The sequence below is a fragment of the Scylla paramamosain genome, chromosome 38 (assembly GCF_035594125.1).
Source record: "Scylla paramamosain isolate STU-SP2022 chromosome 38, ASM3559412v1, whole genome shotgun sequence".
NCBI classification, from domain to species: domain Eukaryota; kingdom Metazoa; phylum Arthropoda; class Malacostraca; order Decapoda; family Portunidae; genus Scylla; species Scylla paramamosain.
In genome coordinates, this window is record NC_087188.1 from 7,786,235 (window position 1) to 7,808,080 (window position 21,846).

Genomic DNA, 21,846 nt, shown 5'->3' on the forward strand with positions numbered 1-21,846 from the left:
TTATTATTTCATTTATTTATTTATTTTTTTGCATATCCGTATTTTATTTATGATTTGCTACACGTACGATTTCTTTTGTGATTTAATTAAGTGCTGCCAAGGGAGTTGTTAAAGTGGTGTCTAATTTACTCCTTTGTTGTAGAATGTGCAACAATAAATAACAACGACAACAATAGATAATTGAGCGCAATTCATATCTCTCTCTCTCTCTCTCTCTCTCTCTCTCTCTCTCTCTCTCTCTCTAAAAGAAAAAAAACAAGTAGATAAAATAAAACGAATGCATACTTATAAATGATTAACAAAACATTCAAACATAAACTAATCAAATAAAATTAAGGAGAATACACACACACACACACACACACATGAAGGATACCTGTACATAAATAACTATGATGCAAAGGTGAAGGGAGGGAGTGAGGGAGAGTGGAAGAAAGGGAAAGGGGGAGATCGAGGGAGGCCTGAAAGTGTGTGGGTGTGGTGAGGGAGAGGAGGGGGAGGGAGAGAGGCAGAGAGAGTGGGAGAGGTGAGTAAGGCCAGAGAGTGTGTGGGAGTGATGAAGGAGAGGGAGGAGACGTGAGGGAGGGAGAGGCAGGTGAAGCCAGCGCCAGTGTTGTCATAGCGGCGAGGGGAGGAAGCAACGAGGCACAGGATTGCACCAAACACACATTTCCCGCATTTAAGTAAGAAACCAGCCTTATTTCACACACTACAGATCAGACACGCCTTTTAAAACTTGTATCATTGCCGTGGGAGAGTAAAGGGAAGAGTGAGAGTGTGAAGGGGAGAGGAGTCATATAATTAGCCTTTATTTACTTAATGACTGGCAGTGCAATTATACAGTTAGCAGCCGGTTAATAGCGTCAAGATCTGGAGATACGGTGCCAGTTTGTCGTGGGAATGGAAGACAGTGCTATGTGGGCTTCTCAGTGGGTGAATATTTGAAATGGTGACGTGCTTGTCTCAGTGTCATATTTCATAGTTCCTGGCGAGCTGAGAGGGAACTTAAGTGTGTGTGTGTGTGTGTGTGTGTGTGTCCCTCCGTAGAAGTAATAATAGTAACGAGGTTCATATTGTAAGGCCTATTTTGGTGTGTGTGTGTGTGTGTGTGTGTGTGTTGGACTTGTGGGAGGCGTGGCTGATGGGTGTGTCTGGCTGTACAGGTGTCATGTTTCACGGTTCCTGGTGAGCTGAGGGAAGTGAAGTATGGGAAGTACTGATAGTTATCTCACCTGGTCACCTCACCTCACCTGGCAGGGCAGTTCCTTACCACCAGGGCAAGGGAGGGGCAGGCTCAGAAGTCCCAAACAGATACTTCAGCCAGGCTAACGGCTACAAGATGATGATTATTGACTGGTTAAATGTGTCTTTTAGAAACAGAAATGAACTTGAAAATATCATAGGGGCAAAGGGGTTCATATTTTTATAGGCTTGTTCTGGTGTGTGTGTGTGTGTGTCACTATTTGGTGGGAGTGGCTGGTGGGTGTGTCTCTGATGGGATGAGCTCTGCCTCCCAGCCTTATGCAATGTATTATGTGCTTACCTTGTCTGCTGTGTGATATAAGTAACCTAAAATTTATATTGGGTATAGTAATACAATGAAAATTGTAAATCACATTTTAAGGTGTGTGTTAAACTAATTTTGCTCGCAGGACTTTTACTTTTAACATGCTTCTCATTCCTGTAACTTGAGTTGATATCAGTGCATCACTGGCTGAAACTTACTGCCTTATCCATTGTTGCATTTTCAACGATAGAACTCTCACTCAGCCATTCACAAACTGCCACCAGCCACCACGGAAGGCTTCTATTACTGCTGCACTCACTGTGGGCCAGAAGGTTTCTTACATTCCCTCTCCATTCAGTGATACAAAATAAGAAATCCTTGAATGTATCCATATATTACAATCAGCTTGCAAATTCTTACCATTAATGTGTCACCTGAGATGCATCACCTCGCCACTGTCAAGGGTCTGTGGGAATACATCTGTCAGAATGTTTACCTGCTGGGCAACTTAGCCTCATCCCCATTTACTTTGAAGTCTGTTTACATTAAATAATGAATCTAGTCAAATCTCTAACAAACTCCATACAGTCCAGTGATAACCCTGCTGATGTGGTGACTTGCTGCATCAGACCTGGGACAGGTGTGGGGCCCTGATGGCTAGGTCTGCCTTGACAACCACCTAATTCATGCTGCCTCTCTTGTTTTCATATGATCATTCTGGCTGTGTGTTTGTTTGCCTTTCATTGTATGTGAAGGACAATTGTGATCTAATACCAGATGCTGCAGTGTGTGTTGTTCTTTGGTGGCTGTTAAAGGAACAAAACTGAGGTGGTGTTATTTGTATAGTTACATGTGAGATGGTACCAAAATACCTGTACCTTTCACTTCCCTTGTGTTGCATAGTATTGTTACTTTTTGATGGATATTTCAAGGATAAGTAGTACAATTTTGAGAATACTATTTATAGTAGTAGTTAGGACAGTGAATGGCCAGAGAGGACAGTGTGTGTAGCCTATTGAAGTGAGGTCTCCCATCATTAAAAAAAAAATAAATGAGATAAAAAATAATGTTGTAAAACTGTAGTCAGATCAATTGAAGGCACATCAAAATATGTTAGACTGGAATAAAAATAATATGCTTTCATCTTTAAATTAGTAGGATACAGTTTACCAAAAAATATACGTTCCTTTTCCTACTCGTTGTTGTGTTCAGTCTGAGAATATCACGGCATGGTGTTGATGAGCTTAGTTTCTGTTATTGTAAGTGTTTGTGTCTCTGTATGGCTCTGTTATCAGTCTGGGTGTCTACTTCCTCTTGTTTTGCATTTATTTTTGTAGTCTTGGTCAATTGTCATGTAATATAATGTACCCATATTGTGTTCAGTGTTTTTTAGCAAACTTTATTCCTATGATCAGCAGTAACTCTCAGTTGTTAGGCCCTGTATGATTATCAGCTGATCAGAGGACACAACACTGAGAGAAAATGCAAAACATAGTGGAAGTGAGAACCCGAATTATGATTGCTACTTATACTGTGTGGCGTGTGTTATTAGCTGTCGTCAGTTTTGAAGCAGGTGCATACTGATTCTGGTGGTGTACCAGTCATGTAACAGAGAAAACAGTGGTGTGCTGATGTATTTCATGGTACAATAGTGCATGAATGTGTTGCAGCAATGGAAAGTAAGTATATGTGTGTAAGTATGTATGTATGTAGATGTCTTATCTGGGCTACTCCCATGTGAAGGATGTTAGTCTGGTATGTAGGTAGAGATGAATTTACTGAATGACATGTTTTCTGGTAAATAACTCTTCTGACTTGTTCTTTAAAGATAATGCTAGCAACAGGAAACACATCTATAACAACTATGCAGTGTTACTTACCAAGAAAATATAGCTTGATCTGCCTGAGCAAGGGATGGATGTAATGTGTAATAAGACCAAGATTGATAAGTCAGCAAGGTAAAGATAGATACACCTGCCAAGGCTGCACCTGAGATGTGATGTAAACACTTCACTGACTGCCAAACATACACACCTCCAGACTCAAGTACAGTACTGCCTCAGTGCTCAGCGTCCTCCTTTCATGTAGTACGTTGCTTGTGATAGTGGGAGGCACGCTGCTGGAAAAGTGCATGATAGTGGTTCTTAATGTGATATCTTTAAATCTTAATTTTTTTACAGTAACTCTGTGTCAGAATAATATATATATATATATATATATATATATATATATATATATATATATATATATATATATATATATATATATATATATATATATATATATATATATATATATATATATATATATATATATATATATATATATATATATATATATATATATTAATAAGATTGAAATAAATAAATGAATAAATAAAATAAAAACTTTAGATTCATAAAATTTATTGCATTGTAAAGAGAACCACAAAATATGGTCACCTAGTTTCACATTTAACACTAGTTGTATGATGTAAAGTAAGTGATGGCATAATTTATCAGAAAATTCTCACACTATCAATAACATGTACTTTCTATGCCTCCCAGCCTGTGTTCACCTCTTGGCAGCATGTGTTGTCCAGGGACTTGAAGAGAACATTATTTGAGTTTCTTTATTCAAACTGATACTATTTGATGATCAGAAAACAACATACTTATATTGTCTCTTCATTCAAACAGACACTATTTGACAGTGACTTTATTTAAATCAACTCTATTTGACGATCCCTTTCTTCTCATGAATGCAAAGAAGTAGCCAGTCAACTCAGTACTGTATTGAAGGAGGATGCATTTCAGCTCATGCCTTGACTCACCACCACTGACTGACCACAAGGAAAAGCGAGTCATGTTTTATGTGTCATTAGTCAGGGAATTACTCACTGAGCTTATTTTTTTCCTTTTCCTGTCAGATGTAAAGGAGTGGTCAGTGTTGCATCTCAGCACCACCAGCATGGAGCTTTCCCCCTATGTGCAGGAAAAGCTCCTCCCCGGACACAAACTCACTGATGTATCCTTCTTATGCACCGCCGCACCTTGCTCTTGTTGTGTTGTGTTACTGTTGCGTTGCAGGTCATGGTGGTAGCAGTCTGCTTGCCTCGATCATCTTTGGTTGGGTTTAGTATTTTTGGTTTGTAGTTTTATTTTTTGTTTGTGTTGCAGAAAACTTTCATGATGTACCAATAGCTATGATTTTATTTTGTTTTAGCTTTTGCAAAAAAACAGCATTGTCTTTTTATTTTCTTGTAGTTTTTATGCTTTTGAATGTTTATTAATGCCATTTCTGGGTAACAGTAAATCAGCGATTGTGTATATACACTGTTAGATGCAGGGTAACTTTACTTAGCTCCTGAACTTGACCTCAGTAGCATAGTCAAATTTGTAAGTATATTCATGAAAAAAAAAGGATATGATTTTTTTCTTTTTTTTACTTACACACACACACACACACACACACACACACACACACACACACACACACACACACACACACACACACACACACACACACACACACACACACATTAATTCATATACAGTATATTTTGGATCACTGCATTTTCTAGGTCATAAAAGAAAATAAAGATGTGGTGAAAGAAAACATTCAGTCAATCCTCTCTAAAGAATCTCATTGTAGTGCCATCACCCAAACCATTTATAATCCCCTTACTTTTAAAGTGATCACATAAAATTGAATCAGACAGGTGTAGTTGGCACAGGTAATGTCCCTGATTGGAGTTGCATGAAGAGTCCTTAACCCCAAATCTCAGGTTGTGGAAGCAGGTCTGGTGGAGGAGTTCATTAAGACGACTCGGGTCATAGCGCTGATTGAGGTGGCAGCCAGTGAGTGCAAGCAGGGTGGGGAGCAGGCCCTCCTTATCTTCCAAACAGCACGGGTCCCTGTACACAGTTCAATAGATCTCAGTATTGAGCAGATCATTCCCATTGACACTAATCTCAAATGTGAAATTGGTGAGTAGTCTGGAGTCTGAAGTGTGTCAATGTGATACTTGTTAACTCCTGTGTCTTTATTAAATGTTCATCTCATGCAAAACTAAGTGTGATGATCATGAAGTATGCGCACATTGTCACGTGTATTAATGTGTTCATTCTAAATTCTAAATATCATATGTGAAAATTGGTGAGTAGACATGAATTTGCAGTGTAGCAGTTTGAAGTATGTAAAGTCCTCACCTCATAGAAGACTTGAATATTTGTAAATGTAGCTACATATCCTTACTTGTACTAATATGTGTTGATTCTAGCATTCCACCTTGATAAAGTATGATATAAACTTGATATAGAGGGTCAAATTTTACATTACTTTAATATTTGCAAAAGTAGCTGTGTGTGTATATCCTACCTACTTTTTAACTCAAAGACTGCACTGATAAACCAAGATGTGATAAGTGTGATATGAAAAGTCAGAGTGTTGGTGCAGTAGGTCAGTAGAGCGTGATGCAACGCTACACGTGCTTCAGTGGCACAGGATAACAAGGGAGGAGGAGTTTGAGCAGATTATGATAGTTGTGAGGTTTCCTGTGTTGAAAGATAGACATGTCGCCATGTAGGAAAAATAGTGAGGCTTGTGCTAAGGTGCTGTGTGGATATGCTAGTTGTGCTGAGGCGCCAGTGGTTCTCAACTATTTAATAGCAATGTACAGTCATGGCCAGAAGTATAGTAACCTGCTTTCACTTATATTGTGCTTTTAATTCTTTTTCAGTGTTAAGTTCTTATATAACTTATAAAACTTGGTGACTGATTAATTCTGTGCAAATTAGAAGACTTAACACTTAGGAAGAATGATGAACATGATGGAGGTGAGTGCTGTGTTACTCTGCTTCTGACCAAGGCTGTATCACCTCAGGGTTTTCCCCCAAGAGGTGGTGTGACCTTGAATCTTGAGTAATAGGATAACTGCATCACTTTATCACGTTGGTATAAGATTTGGTATGGATTAAGATGAATTTCTTTTCTGATAAATGCAAGCATAGCAAAATGAAATGCTTTGTACAAGGTTTTGTATTATTACTTAAAAAACACATTTTGAGAACTCTTGTACACACCAGTTTGAGAACCACTGATGTATACTAAAGAAAAGTGATGATTTAGATACCAGGACAATGCCTTTCATAATGCCACCCTTTTAATACCCCATGAATTCAGCTTATAAAGTAATTAGTTGAACATAAAACTATACAGATTCCAGAATACTGCTTGTAATGTTGCATGCAAGTTAGATAAGTTTAATAGGAAGATGTTTACATGATGTCTGTGGAAAGCTGCAATGTGATGCAAAAAAGTGTACTTGTTAAGTCTCATCAGAGCCTTTACTAGAGTGTACTTTCAGACACGTCGAGCACAGATGTGGACACAGACGTCCTGGTGAATATCACATCTGGCAAACTTCGGATTCTGTTTGAAATGCCCTTCAGCCAGAGAACAAACTCCTTTGTCTCAGAAATCTTGAGAGCAGCTGAAGGTAGGAACTCCAACATTTCCATATTTGTGAAAAGTCAAGAATAAAAAGTTGACGGTAAGGGTAGGAGTGACTCATGAACTGTCTGCCCTCATAAAATAAGGATGCTAAATTTCATGATGATTTAAAGAAATTACATATGAATTTAAGATAGGTTTTGGGATGAAAAATGAATATGAAAGATGTGTTCTTTATGCTATTGATGGTGGACAGATTCATTGAGGCTCTGTAAAGGAAAACCAGTGGCAGAAATGTCCTGTGATTGAGTTATTTCACCTGTTTACTTGTGGCTGTAGAATTATTTCATATTGTTAGTGTTACCACGTGACAGTGCTGTGGTGGCAAGTATTAACCACCCAGTCACCCCTGCAGTGATAGGCAAGCGGCGCGGACCTCCTCCTGAGTTCACGTGGCTGCAGCCATACCAGCAGAGCAGCAGCAACGGCCTCCAGCAGGAGAAGGACACAAGCAGCACGGCCTCCACAGTGCTGGCGGGTGACGTGGACAGCCTTGCCCCCGATGCCCGCAGCCTGGGTGATGTTAGTGTGGATGTAGCCCAGACCCCACCCTCACCCTCCCTTCACCCTGCTGTCAGTAATGCAGAGACCAGTAGTCTGCATGTACGTTGCCTTGCATGCTCCATTTTTCTTGTAATTAACAAAGTAACCAGTAAAATTTCAGTACAAGATGGTAGATACAGTCAGCTGTATTATATTTTCCAGTAACAGTTTAATGCCAGACCTGAACTCATGTAAAAGACAAGTATTTTGTATAGATATCTAACAAGTATTTCATTAGTATTCTGTAATCTAAATGTTCACTTTGTGCATACATGACATATTAGATACACTCTATTTACAGCAAGTATTGATAGCTAAGATAATTAAAACTATACATATAAGCCTGGAAGCCAGTCATTCAAGCCTGTACAAACAACCCTGCAGGCACTGTTGCCTCATGACAGGAAGCTTGATCTATTAATATTTTTTTTATATTTTTATTAGTTTCCTATTTGTGATAGAGGATCTGTGCACTTCCTTCTTGGCACTCACCCTCCCTTTGCTCTCTGTGGACTCCCTGTAACTAACATGCCTTGCTTTTTAATGTAACCCTCCCTCAGGTTTTGAACACTCACAATATTCCCTCCTCACTAATGTTCAAAGTCTACTTATAGTTGGAACATTGGTATTGTGGTAAATATAACAACTCTGTATTTGGAATATGCATTTTCCACTTACATCTGTTCTGCCACACTGTAAATTTATGAGACATTGTCAGAGTAGTGGACTGTAAATTGAAATGGAAGAAAGTAGAGGTTTTATGAAAGCATTTTTTGTGATTTCTTTAGAATAAATGTCCACACTAAGAGATGTATAAGGAATTACATTGAATTCTCTTTAGAGGACATAGCTTCCCCATTCAGTGATTCTGAACACTGCAAAGATTTATCTGTCGTGCAAATTGATCAGATCTTGTCTTTCATGCTGAAGTGTTTGTTTTATGATACAAATTCACTGCAAGAGAGAGAAAGAGAAAGAGAGCCTTGATCACCACACATCCTTTCAGAATGAAGATGACAAGAGCCCTGAGCTGGGAGTCAACCGGCACAGCATTGCCACAGGACTGTCCCCAACGCCCATTGCTGCCCGGGAAAGCCACATCAAGCACCACATGATCCTGAGGGAGGACAGCTACACAGACATCAATGAGTTCTCGTAGGTTGCTGCAGCTCATGTGGGGAAGCAGTTCATTTCTAGCTGTGGGAGGCTAAGGTGGATTTTGATGTAGTCACATGGAATGTTTTTGTGTGTGTGTGTGTGTGTGTGTGTGTGTGTGTGTGTGTGTGTGTGTGTGTGTGTGTGTGTGTGTGTGTGTACCTGATATATAGGTGAATATGTTTATTTAAGTGGTTAGTTATCATCTTGATCTCTGTCATTGATTTCTTGTTGTAAATGCCATCTGTTATTTTGACATGGCAGAAAAATGTAAGTAATGTCATTTATTTATTGTTTCAAATGCTTACCAGGGAGCTATTCATGAATAGATAGAATCCATATTCCCCCTCTGGTTAGGAGTGGTTATATTAAGTGTTGAAGATGAGGAATTTATATAAAGAGCCTGGAGAAAAAGGAAAAAGAAAACTGAGGGGGAAACAGAGAATGAGGTAGAGAGGTGGACTTGAAGTGAAGTTACAAATAGTGTGTGTAACAGGAGATGCAATGGATGGGAGTAAATGGAGGGTGGTCTTGCATGGCACCAACTCCTAACACTATGGATATGGTGAAAGAAAATGAGTGTTGGCTTTCAGAGTGTTTGTGGGGACCTGGAATGTGAATGGGCGGTCACCAGTAGTGGGACTGGCACAGTGGCTCTCAGTGGATGACGAACCGCCAGATGTGTATGGCATTGGCTTCCAGGAGCTTGACCTGAACACGGAGGCCTTTCTCTTCAACAACACACCCAAGGAGCAGGAGTGGCTGTGAGTGGACACCCTGACCATTCATGATGGCTAACTGTGCTTAGTTTTGTTTTTTATTTGCTTCTATTTTCTTTTGTCTTGCCTTTCATTCCCATATACAGTAGTCTCCATAGTGAGGATGACTATTTTTTTATTTTTATTTTATTTTTTTTAATGTTAGAGAGGCACTGGCTAAGGGCAAAGAAAGAGTAAGAAAAAAAGGGCCCACTAAGATGCCAGTCCCAAAAGAAAGCTCAAAAGTGATAACCAAGGTTGGAGGATAAGTGTCTTTGTTATGGCTTTGTTGTGGATACATTCCTTTGTGGAGAAGTTAGTCTGGTGTATGGGTAGACACAGTGACCAGTTCGGTGCCACTCATTCCCTTCTTTTGACTCCCTTAGAAATGCTGTGCTAAATGGAATCCACCCCAAGGCCAAGTACCAGAAGGTCCGGCTGGTGCGGCTGGTGGGCATGATGCTGATTGTGCTGGTGCAGGAGAAGCACCTGGCGTATGTCCGTAATGTTGCCGTGGACACCGTGGGCACCGGCATCATGAACAAGATGGTGAGGACTTGCTTAGAAGGACAGTCTACTTATGACTGACACTTCTCTTGTGATGTGAGGTGATACAGGACAGATAACAGTTTGCAGTGAGTTGGCACTTACAGATGATGATAAGTGATGTATTGACCACAAATAAAAAAAAATATGATGTTCATGATACTAGTGTACATAAGATGGTCCATGTGGGTTGAAAACATTGTATTGTGGTACATCCTTGTATTCAAAATGCTTGATACAAAATTGAGTAAGCATTAGTAATGTTCATACGTACATGACAGTAAAAAGCAGACTGATAGTGAGGCAACTTCATTTTATTTTAGTAAATGCTACTGCTTCCCTCTGTTTTTGTTGGTCATTTCAAGGACATGCTTAAAACTAAAACTGAAAGTGATGGATAGTTAACAGTACAGAATGAACTTGCTCTTCTAGTAGTTAACTGAGTCAAGGAACAGCAGCAGTGTGATATGACTTGTACTGCACCTTGACAGGGCAACAAAGGGGCAGTGTCAGTGAGGCTGGACCTGCACAGCACCTCCATCTGCTTTGTCAATGCCCACCTGGCAGCCCACCAGGAGGAGCTAGAGCGACGCAATGAAGACCACGACTGCATCTTCCAGCGAACCTGCTTCCAGATGAACATGAACATCAACAGTCCACCAAAGGCCATCAGGGATCATGAGTAAGTGACAGGTGGAGGCTGCAAATGAGTGAGGTGTTCATATTATGTAAAGTAATGAAGAAATTTGTGGAGGGAAGATAAGTTGGGCGTGGGTAAGACTATACTGTTTTACTAAATTAATTAGAAATTTATTGATTAAATTGTGGATTTTGCTGTGCTTTTAAAAATTTTAATTGATAGATTTTATGGACATTGAGAAACTAATAAAGGCTCATTCAGTATATATCTTTTTCATATTGTGTTTGTACTTTAGGAATTCTCTGTGTATTTAGATGATGGCAACAAGAAAAGCTAGTTAAGATTCATTCAGTATGTATGTTTATAATGTATTTGACCCTAAACTTCTTTGTTTCAGTCACATCTATTTCCTGGGGGACATGAACTACAGAATAAACCCTTGTGACATGAACATCAGAGAGGTGGCCAGCAGTGCAGACTACAAGATCCTTCTGGAGTATGATCAGCTCACTCAGCAGAAGAAGCAGAAGCGAATCTTCCACAAATTCAAGGAGGGAGACATCACCTTCAAGCCGACATTCAAATATGACGTGGACAGTGATGAGTGGGATTCAAGGTTAGCCAAGTGGTGATGTTTTGTCATGTCGTCTGCTTAAGTGGTTTATGTGTAATTACCTTTTGTGTTTAAGAATTAGTGGAGTAGGAAAATGCATGGTGAAGTAATGATGTGTTTTTCTGCACCACAGTCTCTGTCCATCAGCATTGTGTTTTAGGTTTTGTACATTGTGATTATGTGTACGTGAGATACCAAGTTCTGATAATCATATATTGTTTTTCAGTTGAAATTTCCAAATGCATCTTGCCTTTATTATGTAATTTGTTTTAGGTTAAAAAGATTCATATATTCTACTGAAACAATTTTAAGGAAGGCACCATTTTGATAAACATGGCAGGATCTTTATGAAGCTATAATAATCTTTGCACTGAAAAGGCAATTTTGTAAATAGAGGGTTTGTATTAAGTTGAAATATCCTCTTTACAGTGAGAAGGCACGGCAGCCGGCATGGTGTGACAGAATCCTGTGGTTTGGGGAGGGCATCACACAGCACATTTACAGGTCCCACCAGGAGCTCCAGATTAGCGATCACAAGCCTGTCAGTGCCTTGTTCACGGCTGGGGTGAGTGTGTCGTGTCAGGCTTGTCTGTGCTGCTTTATAGAGTGATAGTTTGAATTATGAGGGTTTGGCTAATGAGTTCATCTTTCCCTGCAGGTTAAGGTAATTGACACCAGGAAATATCGACGTATCTATGAGGAGGTGATGAAGAAACTAGACAAACTTGAGAATGAGTTCCTGCCACAGGTCACTATTGATACCACAGAGATCATATTTGGTTCTGTCAAGTTCCTTCAACCACAAACTAAGTACTTGACCATTGCTAATACTGGACAGGTGAGGCATCTGATTTCTTTCTGCCTAAGTGATTTGTCAGTCTCTGAGGCTTTTTATATATTTACATGCCTTGACTGCACTCTTCAGTGGCTTGGTTGGAAGAACACTGCTGATATATTCCCCCATGTGTTGTAAAAGGCTTAAAGGGAAGAAGTTCAATGGCTGTGGATTTCACTTTCATGTTCCCTCTTCAAGGAGAAAGTCAATCAGATTGAATTCTCTCTACTGAAAGGAATTTTTGGAAATATGCAATTTATATTGATTTGCATGTACCAGATTTTAGTACCACATGTTTCAAGTCTGAAGTAGCAACCTTTGTTTATAAATTACATATGTTTTTATATCCAACAGCATTTGTGATTATTGTTGTTTGTTCTTGATGATGCTGGGTACCTGCAGGTGCCTGTTGAGTTTGAGTTCATCAAGAAGCTGAATGACCAGAGTTACTGCAAGCCGTGGCTCACAGTGAGGCCGTACATGGGCTTCATTGTGCCAGGTGAGGAGTGGCTTTTCCTCACCCCAGCTGGACACACCTTTGTGTTCCTTGATAAATAGCAATTACTGCTTCCAACATCCTTACACTTCTGAATTCTTATTTTAACTGATGGTATTTATTGCTTTAGTTTTTGGTTTCATTCATTATTGTTGTTTTCACTAATGATAATGTGGAGGTACACAGTAAGAGAAGGTGGAGGAACAAGAGTGACAACCAGGTGCATTTTTTCAGGTGATAAGTGTGACGTGTCCCTTGAGGTGCTGGTGGACAAGCAGACAGCCTCACAGCTTAACTGTGGTGCTGACAAGCTGTACGACATCCTGGTGCTGCATCTGGATGGTGGCAAGGACCTTTTCATTACTGTCACAGGTCTGTCTCTCTCTTTATATATGTATACCAATTTAATTTTGTTTCTTGCTTTGCCTTGAAACTTCTAATACTGCTGGGATTAAAGAAGAAAATTAAGGTCCTGAAAAGTCTTACAGCAGTGGTTAGAAAAAATGACTCATATCTAAATGGACTTCATGGACCAGAAAACCTCATTTTTTAAGTTCAAAGAAGTTTTTTAGTTCTGTGTTTGTAGCACATGACATGTTGTTGATTATATACATATCAGGAGAAATCAATAACCACAGGCAGGTTGTGCTGCTTATAGGTTGTGAAAACCTAAATTAAGCCCTCCCCAGCAGCAGGCCAGAGCTGTTCTACCAAATATAAAATCTACACAGTACTTGTCATAAGTGTTGGACCCCCTGGTGGGTAGGGTCCGATACTCATGGCAAAAAAAGCATGGTGCTCTTGAGAGTGAACTATTTTAGCCAAAAGTATCACTGCATCCCTCAGCTTCATGCCACTGACTCATAGCCTCCCCTCAGTGTACCTTGCGGCATGTTGGAGAGCCTGCCACAACTTTTTCTGCACCCTGGTGTATTACTGCACAGAGAAATTCTGCAATACACAATAACATCTTGTGATAATTCATTCTGTTTATTAGTATGGTTAAAACAAAAGAGTATTCATCTGAGACTATTGTGCAGATCATGAGCCTCAAGGATGCAGGTCATTCAATTAGAGAAATAACTGAACAGTTGGCAGCATCCAGGACAAGTCAAGTGTTGGTCACACTGGTTCAGGGAGGAAGGGAATCGTGATATGCCTCAACCTAAAAAACTGTCTGGGCTTTCCTGGAAGACAAATAAAAGGGTGTTACTGTCTTAAAGCATGAAGTGGAGTCTGACATCAAGACCACTGGACACTTAAAGACAGTAACAGCTCTCTGGGGTGCCCAGATAATTTTTTAGGTTGAGGCATATCATGGTTCCCTTCTTCCCTGAACCACTGTGACCAACACTTGACTTGTCCTGGATGCTGCCAACTGTTCAGTTATTTCTCTAATTGAATGACCTGCATCCTTGAGGCTCATGATCTGCACAATAGTCTCAGATGAATACTCTTTTGTTTTAGCCATACTAACAAACAGTGAATTATCACAAGATGTTGTTATGCAATAATACACCAAGGTGCAGAAAAAGTTGTGGCAGGCTCTCCAACATGCTGCAAGGCACACTGAGGGGAGGCTGAGTCAGTGGTATGAAGTTGAGGGATGCAGTGATGTCATGGCTGTGGCTAATACTTTTGGCTAAAATAGTTCACTCTCAAGAGCACCATGCTTTTTTTGCCAAAAGTATCAGACCCCGCCAGCCAGGGGGTCCAATACTTACGATGAGTTCTGTACATGGCTCTCCCAACCTTCATATGTATGCATACATGTAGTTTCTCTGTATATGAGCATTCCATACTGATGTCTATATAGAGATTCTATCAGAAATTTGAAAGCACATGACATCTGTATATAGACTGCTGAAAATTTGAAGAGTGTGCTGAAATTTTGTGCAGTTGCACAGTTGCCATCTATCTGTGCAAGCCTGAGATGCCTAATGAGAAATTAAGGAAGTAATTTTGTTAGCAGAAAGGAAACTTTAACTTAGTTTAGTCATGTGGGAGTGAACATCTTTATAGAGATGTAGATAGCCTCACTTTTGAAATCTATATAACTGATTCTCTGCTGGAACAGGTTAATAAACCTTAAAGGGAGTGTGGAGAATTTTTCATGATCAGGGTGAAGGGGTTCAAGATGTATGAAAGTTTTTCATTGTACAGGAACCTATGAGAGGAGCTGCTTTGGGTCGTCCATCAATGCTCTGGTCCATATGAACAAGCCCTTCAAGGAGGTGCCGGTGGCCAGACTCATTGACCTGGTGAGTTGTGTGTCAATGCCATTGTGGGACACACCACACATAGCCAAGATACGTCACACATAGTAAATGTCAACTGCAGAATTGTACATACGTATACCAAGTGTCTCCCTGTCTCCCCCAAAAGAGGGGGTAACCAAGACAAGGCACACAGCTTTTACATTCACATTCATTCACACCACTCTCTAAACACAAACTTTGTTGGTGTTTTAATTCTCATTATGTTTATCTTCTGCATCATTATTGTGTTAAGCTCTTTTGATATATTTTATACAAGGAGTTACCTGAAAAGTCCACTAATGCCGAGGCTCATTATAGATCATGGTTACTGGAATACTTTGTGAGTTTCTAGAGAGACTCAATGAAGTTATGTCTTATTGTTTACATTGTTATCCTGTACTCATTTCAGCCAACTTGTGGACAGGTAATCTTTTCCTTGTCAATACTCTAGGTAATAGCTTTTTCATCAGCAGTAGCTTAAGTATGACCAGATATTTTTTACCTGTTAGATCAGTAAGGTAATGTTGGCATTGCTAGTGAAAAAAAGCAGTTTTGTGTATTCGGAGGCACATGTGTATCAGTAGCATCACTAGGAGAATACAAATGTATTTTTAGCAGTGAAGTGTACAAGGTATTTTTCCTGGTAGGTGGCTGAGTGCCTTACTGATGTTATATATATTTTTGCATATAGGAGAGCAGCTACCCCAAGGAATTGAGTGAGATGCCTTATGCCGTCCCCAAAGAGCTGTGGTACCTCGTGAACCACCTCCACTCCCATGCTCTTGAGGTTAAGGGAATCTTCAACTACCGTGGCCTTCAGAAGGAAATCATTGAAATCAGGTAGGTGTGAAGGCATTCATCTTCTTCATCAGTATCATCATTCACTCACCGTCACATAGTGAACCTCAACTTGTGATTTGTAAAGATCTGCTGAAAAGATCTATTGGTTTGTTGATTTTTTTTAAATGATCTATCTAATTTGTCTCTATCTATATACCAGCCTGGCAATCCCAAATGGGGTGGCCCAAGGTGAGGGGGCTAGGAACCCCCTTCTCTGTGTGGTGTTTCTCAAACAGGCAAGGGAAAACACCATGTAAATGATGATGATACATTATTGTGGTGCAAGTTGGGCCTGAGTATAATTTTAAAAGAAAGGAACAACTTATAACAAAGATTGACCAAGGAGTGCAAACTTTTCAGTGGCTGTACTTTTATTTTTGCTTAGTGTAATCATCCAAGATTACTCATTGAAGTAACAAGTGTCATTATGCAGCATGCAGAGTGCCTGATGTTACTGGTGATGTGGCATCTTGTGTCCCACAGAACCAGCCTGGATGAAGGAGTCCTCAATGACGTGTTGCCAGGAAGCGTGCACTCAGTGGCAGAGGCCTTGCTGCTCTTCCTGGAGGCTTTACCTGAACCTGTCATCCCTTACAGCCTCTACCAGGCGGCTCTGGATGCCACCCCAAACTTCTCCCTTTGCAAGGAGGTGAGATGGATAATTGTTTGTGTTTATAGCTATATATATATATATATATATATATATATATATATATATATATATATATATATATATATATATATATATATATATATATATATATATATATATATATATATATATATATATATATATATATATATAATTATGGCCTGAGCTACTTTTCTTGTTCTTGTACTGTATGTATGTGTATTTTATTGTCATACTTTTTTTTATTGTCTCATATAGTTTTGAATAAGGTAAACTTTAGACACACAGCTGACAATTACTCAGTATATTAACAGGTTAATGCACTGTGGTAGTGATTTTCATGTGGCAGCTTTAGGGGATCAGATTATTATGATATTGGAATCTGAAAACTCAAATTGTGTAATAAATTCTTTTCTATATTGTTATTACCTGAGTCTTGCCTGCAGATTGTGTCCAAGCTGCCTGATCACCATCGCACAGTCTTCACCTACCTGATGGCTTTCCTCAAGGAGCTCCTGAACCACTCACCCCAGAATGAACTGGATGCTAAGACGCTCGGTATGTAGCCATGTTTGTTTTCCTTTGGTTCTCTATTACAGAATTGAGTGTAGTGAAAATATTCTATTTGCTTTGTATTCTGAGAACTGTATGATGATTAACTTTCTGTCTAGTATTAAAAATTTTTAATAACTATCATGAAGCACAGAGAGTATGACTTTAAATGCAATTGTTCATGCATAAGATGCTGGCATATGCATTCTATTTTTAGCAAGTTCATTACTCATTAGCATTATATATATATATATATATATATATATATATATATATATATATATATATATATATATATATATATATATATATATATATATATATATATATATATATATATATATATATATATATATATATATATATATATATATATATATTACTGATTATATTATGGTTTTCTGTTACTTTTCATTACCTACTTTCCATTGTGGTTTTTTATAATATGTTGCCCTTTATATTTGAAAAAGAAAAAATTAATTGTTTTGGTGATTTTATTTTTTATATTGCTATTTGTTCTTATGGGAGGTGAGACATGGCATGGCTATGTTGGGAAAACACTGCCTCTGTATTCTATGTGTAAAGAAAGTGCCATGATTCAGGTGACAGTGCATCTGCCGTTAAGGCAGCGAAATCCACGTTCAAAACCTGGCTTGTTGGTCAAATTTTTCTCAGGTGACTGCCCACTCATAGGTTCATTCAGTCTTAAATGTGTACCAGTCAGCAGTGACTGAGAGTGTTAAAAGCAGAGGAAGCAACAAGCCACCAGCATCACATGTTCAGGACTGGGGTTGGGTGAGATTTCCAAACCCATTGCCTGTGCCCACAAGTATGATGCACATTATAAAAGGCCACCAGAAGGGATGGAGCAAGGGAACTGGAAACCCATGCAAGTCCTGGTTACCTTCTTTGAGGCTCAGTAATCAGGATGCCTGTAGTCTGTAATCCTATCATGGAGGGAATAGTCACATTGGAAGGTGGTCACTTTTATTTGCTGGTTTGACAGTGAATTTGATTTTTACTCTTTTGGCAAGTCTTTGTTTCAGTTGTGTATGGTGTACTGTATAGTATAGTGTACAGTGTGTAATTCTTTCTCTGCAGCACTTGTGTTTGGAAGCATCCTCCTGAGGAAGCCGCCCAACCAGCCCATTGACAGACGCATCTCAAATGAAGCAATTGATAGAAAGAAGCAGATCTTCATCCACCACTTCCTTGTGAATGATTATGAGTAGTCCTTGCCACACCCACACACTCACCCACCAGCTTGTTATTGTTGACACTGATGTATATATTTATCAAGTGCAATTGATACCTGATCCTAGTTAAATGTTGATGAATTATAGAGTGTTCTGTTGAAATCTAGTCTCTCGAATGTGTGCAAATGAGTTTTATGCAGATGATTGATAATTTCTTTTTGCATTTTTTATGTTAAGTATTTTGATGAGTATTTGGATTAAGAGGGAAGAAGAAACAGGCTTCTCACCACCAGCAACGTTATATGAGTGATAGATGTGTTGATTATTATCCAGAAGTGGCTTCCACCTCTCTGATGTGCTCTGGATCAAACACTTCCCCATCTACTGATGAAGTGATGGTGTCAGGGGATGTAGCAGGGGAACACAGATCAGAGGGAGGATCAGGAGATGAAGATTTGGCAGCTAATGATCAAAGAAGGGATATTACAATTTAGAAGAAAGAAACTCTGTTAGAAAAAAAAAAGCTGGAGATTTATGTAAAGAAATCAAAAGAGAAATCAAGCTTGGGGATATGTTGTAGAATTTTAAGACATGATAGGGATTTTAGAATTCTAGGAAAACTCTTCAGGAAACTAAGTAAATAAATAAGAAAAAATAAAAGCAAGGAGATATTGTCCAAAATTCGGAAAACTATAAAGGGTGTTTCAGAATTTTGGGACACCATACAGGGTATTGTGAAAATTATTAGAAAAATAGAAAGAAAATAGGGATATGGTAAAATCAATGGCTCATAAAATCAAAGGATGGTGTGCAAAATTATGAAAACTAAGGGAATGTTGAATATTTTGTGGTTTTATTGAGAAAGAATAAAGGAAAACAAAATGGGTAGAATGAAATTAAGGGGTCACAATAGCAAGGAAATAAAACAATGACAAAATGACAATGACAAAAATCTTGGGGTCCTACTAATGGGGCAATTATCAATCAGTCGGTACCGTCCTCATCTTGTTTGGCAGTGCTCTCGAGGGAAGTTATACAGGTCCTTTGTTTCATTTTTCATATTCTGTGTCTTGAATCATTCCAGTTCAACTCATTCCATCTTAATGTAATGCATGTTATGTTTTTAGTCGACTCATACTCATGAATGTTGAGGTTTTATTCCTTGTGTTGTCTTGCTGCTGTGTCTGAGTGGAGAGTTTGCACATTTCACCCGGTACACTTGATGCTCCGGTCCTTCACGGCATAATCTACCTTAACTATCCCTATGGAGAGATGTTATAACCAATTCAATGTGAAGTAACTATTGTTGACATTATCATTATTTCTTTTCTGTTGTTATGAAGTAATTTCTGCAAGTTTTCTTAATTTATTTGAGCAGTTGTTAAGTGGTAATGAAACTATTTCGTCGAGTTCTCTCTGTATCTTAATCTTTGAGTCGTAAATCTACCTCCTGTCTCATCCCTCATTGCTCGGACAAGAAATTGTTTAATTGTGCTGTCATTTCTTTTCTAGTCTTTTATTGTTATGCAGTCTTGCACTTACGGAGAGTGTAGAGGCACGAGTGTTTACTATTTATACATACCTGATATGTACATATATATAATAGCCATCAAGTCTGTCCATATAAACAAGATTTTAGAGGCAGGCTTGCAGCACATGAATAAGACATGGACAAGTCAGTATTCAGGGTATTGTCTCTGTACAATTTTTTGTAAACATTTTTTTAAGTAAAATGCAATTATAAATATCACAGGTAAAGGAATTGTTTGGTTTATTTTATCATGTTCAACCCTGGGACCTGGTGGCTCTGTGGGGCAGTGCTGCCATGTGGACAGGAGCTTGTCTGATTTGTTCTGGCTCGCTGCAGTTCATCAGTGGGTGGCATGCTTTCCTGTAATCCTGGATAGAGACATGACCTTACCATGGTGCTTTAACTCATTCTTTTGTAATTTATTCAACCATTCTTTTTCAGATATGAATGAACTTGTGCACAGTTATGGTCATTAGTTGAGTACCATCCACACTCACTTCCACTGTGTTCAGTGTTTTTCCTCAGCCCTGAAGTTTCTTGATCTATTTACAACCTCACCACCACCACCACATCATCATCATCGTCACCATTTTGTTTGATGTCCTTATTTTCCCATGTAAGGTGTATGAGTCTCCAGTTTTTTCTGGTAGTAAATGATTCCTTCACTGCTGTTCACCCTTCTGCTGTACTCCACAGACTATCTCCAGGTCTTCTCCAGTTTTCCTAGTGGTCTTCCAACAACCTCCAGCTTTGACATTCTTCTCAGCATATGGTCCTTCTTCCTCTGCAGTTTAGTTTTGTGAAAAGGTGGTCACCATATATGAGGACTAAAGACTGAAGAAAATAATAAATATGTACATTAAAAGTGAGGGTAGCATGTTACCTGATCTCTGTGACTGTACCTGCGACGACCTGTGATTCATCTAGCTACCAGTGAGACCTGATTGACGACAGGTACTCCACTGAATAGTAAAGGGAGTACCTGCCATGCTAGTGGGAGCCAATAACTCCCACAGGTGGCATCAGTACTGGTAAAGTCACCCCCTCATGTCCCGCCAAGGCTGTGATTACTGGACGCTAATAGAAGAAAAATGTTAGAGAGATAGAGAGCACCAGAGAGTAAAAACGACGAAGAAAATCTACATACAAGAAGCAATGAGGAAGAAAGCATATGAGTGAAGGAGGAAGAAAACGGAGAATGACTGAGGTTGATATTGAAAGAATTAAAGCAAAATCTGGTAGGACTGAGTCGAGTCAACGATTCCTGCTCTAAATAAATCGGTGAGCATGCGAAGCATAGTATGAGATATGCGTATTCTTGATTTTTCCGTATCTGAAGCTTCATTTCTTTTAATTCACAGACTACAGGGAGATCAGGCATGAAGAAAAGACTGAGAATCGTTAAGAAGCGGTGAAGAGTAAGAATAACACCATTTTTTTTTATGTAATCACTAATTGGGGGTGAAGCATCGACTGCTTCACTCACGCTTCGCGACAAGATTCATGGAGCATCGCAAAGAGTGAGGAAGTAAATTAAGGAGGGATGAAATTAGAAACTATCGTATAATGTACTAAATGGTACATCATTATTAATTCTTAAAAATGCGTATATAATTAGAATAAAAAAAAATACCGTTAAGTACACTATTACCAGAGAATTATCTATAGCGCTAAATTTACAATACTTTCACGAGTTGATATCCGTGTCAATTATCGTACTCAAACATCATAATCCTAGTTAAGCATAAGGATTACTGCTAAAAAAAAAAAACATTGAATACAAAGCCGTATTCGAGTACACTATACCGGGAATTACATAGAGCATTTCGTTCAGAATACAAGCACGACAATGCCATTTTTCCCATAACCCATAAAGATACAAACTTCATACCTCAGAAAGAGAGAGAGAGAGAGAGAGGGGCAGTCAGTCGCCGCCACTCGGGTAGTTCTCTACGTAACCTGTACTCGAGCGCTTTCAAGACACATGAGAAACTCGTTCAGTTTTTTGACTCGGTGAGTTGCAGAAGAGTGCACGTGTGATGAAGGCAAGTAGGGAAACTTGGAAAAGCTTGAAGGTACGGACAAGAGACAAGAGAAAAGAGGTAATTTACGTAGACATCTTTAGTTCACTAAATGTCACCTTGTTTTATCTGAATTTACCTATTAATTATGTTACTGCCATATTGCCTCTTGCTTCACGTGTAGTTGAGTGACGTAGCTTTTGTGTGCAGGAGTGTGTAGGATGTCTGGGT

The 21,846-nt window shown here is 39.0% G+C and overlaps 2 protein-coding genes across 16 annotated transcripts in view; both read left to right on the plus strand.

Moving 5' to 3' along the window:
• Window positions 1-221, plus strand: part of LOC135091701 (dynein axonemal heavy chain 7-like) — a 63,319-nt gene extending 63,098 nt beyond the window's left edge. For all 5 annotated transcript variants that reach the window (XM_063989576.1, XM_063989577.1, XM_063989578.1 and 2 more), the window contains one exon: window positions 1-221. This exon is cut by the window's left edge and continues 1,727 nt beyond it. The gene's annotated coding sequence lies outside the window, so the exon portion shown is untranslated.
• A 320-nt stretch (window positions 222-541) lies between these two features.
• Window positions 542-19,825, plus strand: LOC135091702 (inositol polyphosphate 5-phosphatase OCRL-like). Of its 11 annotated transcripts, none has more exons than XM_063989586.1 (19): window positions 543-683; window positions 4,416-4,619; window positions 5,274-5,475; window positions 6,855-6,986; window positions 7,356-7,603; window positions 8,550-8,698; window positions 9,292-9,462; window positions 9,843-10,005; window positions 10,494-10,684; window positions 11,040-11,258; window positions 11,685-11,820; window positions 11,914-12,093; window positions 12,493-12,589; window positions 12,821-12,958; window positions 14,750-14,847; window positions 15,536-15,684; window positions 16,168-16,333; window positions 16,762-16,873; window positions 17,969-19,825. In XM_063989586.1, the coding sequence occupies exons 2-19, from the start codon at window positions 4,473-4,475 to the stop codon at window positions 18,097-18,099; spliced, it is 2,829 nt and encodes a 942-aa protein (XP_063845656.1). In that variant the 5' UTR covers window positions 543-683; window positions 4,416-4,472; the 3' UTR covers window positions 18,100-19,825. The 11 variants fall into 11 exon arrangements, with proteins under 11 accessions (XP_063845667.1, XP_063845656.1, XP_063845657.1 ...); XM_063989587.1 differs by having other exon boundaries at window positions 7,356-7,573; XM_063989591.1 differs by having other exon boundaries at window positions 7,356-7,522.
• Window positions 19,826-21,846: the final 2,021 nt, after the last annotated feature.

Excerpts from the sequence above, each read along its gene's own strand:
- LOC135091702 (XM_063989586.1), top strand. The coding sequence starts at position 4,473 with ATGTGCAGGAAAAGCTCCTCCCCGGACACAAACTCACTGATGTATCCT. Across the intron at positions 12,959-14,749 it reads CCTTTTCATTACTGTCACAG|GAACCTATGAGAGGAGCTGC; the intron begins GTCTGTCTCTCT and ends TTCATTGTACAG. Across the intron at positions 16,334-16,761 it reads ACTTCTCCCTTTGCAAGGAG|ATTGTGTCCAAGCTGCCTGA; the intron begins GTGAGATGGATA and ends TCTTGCCTGCAG.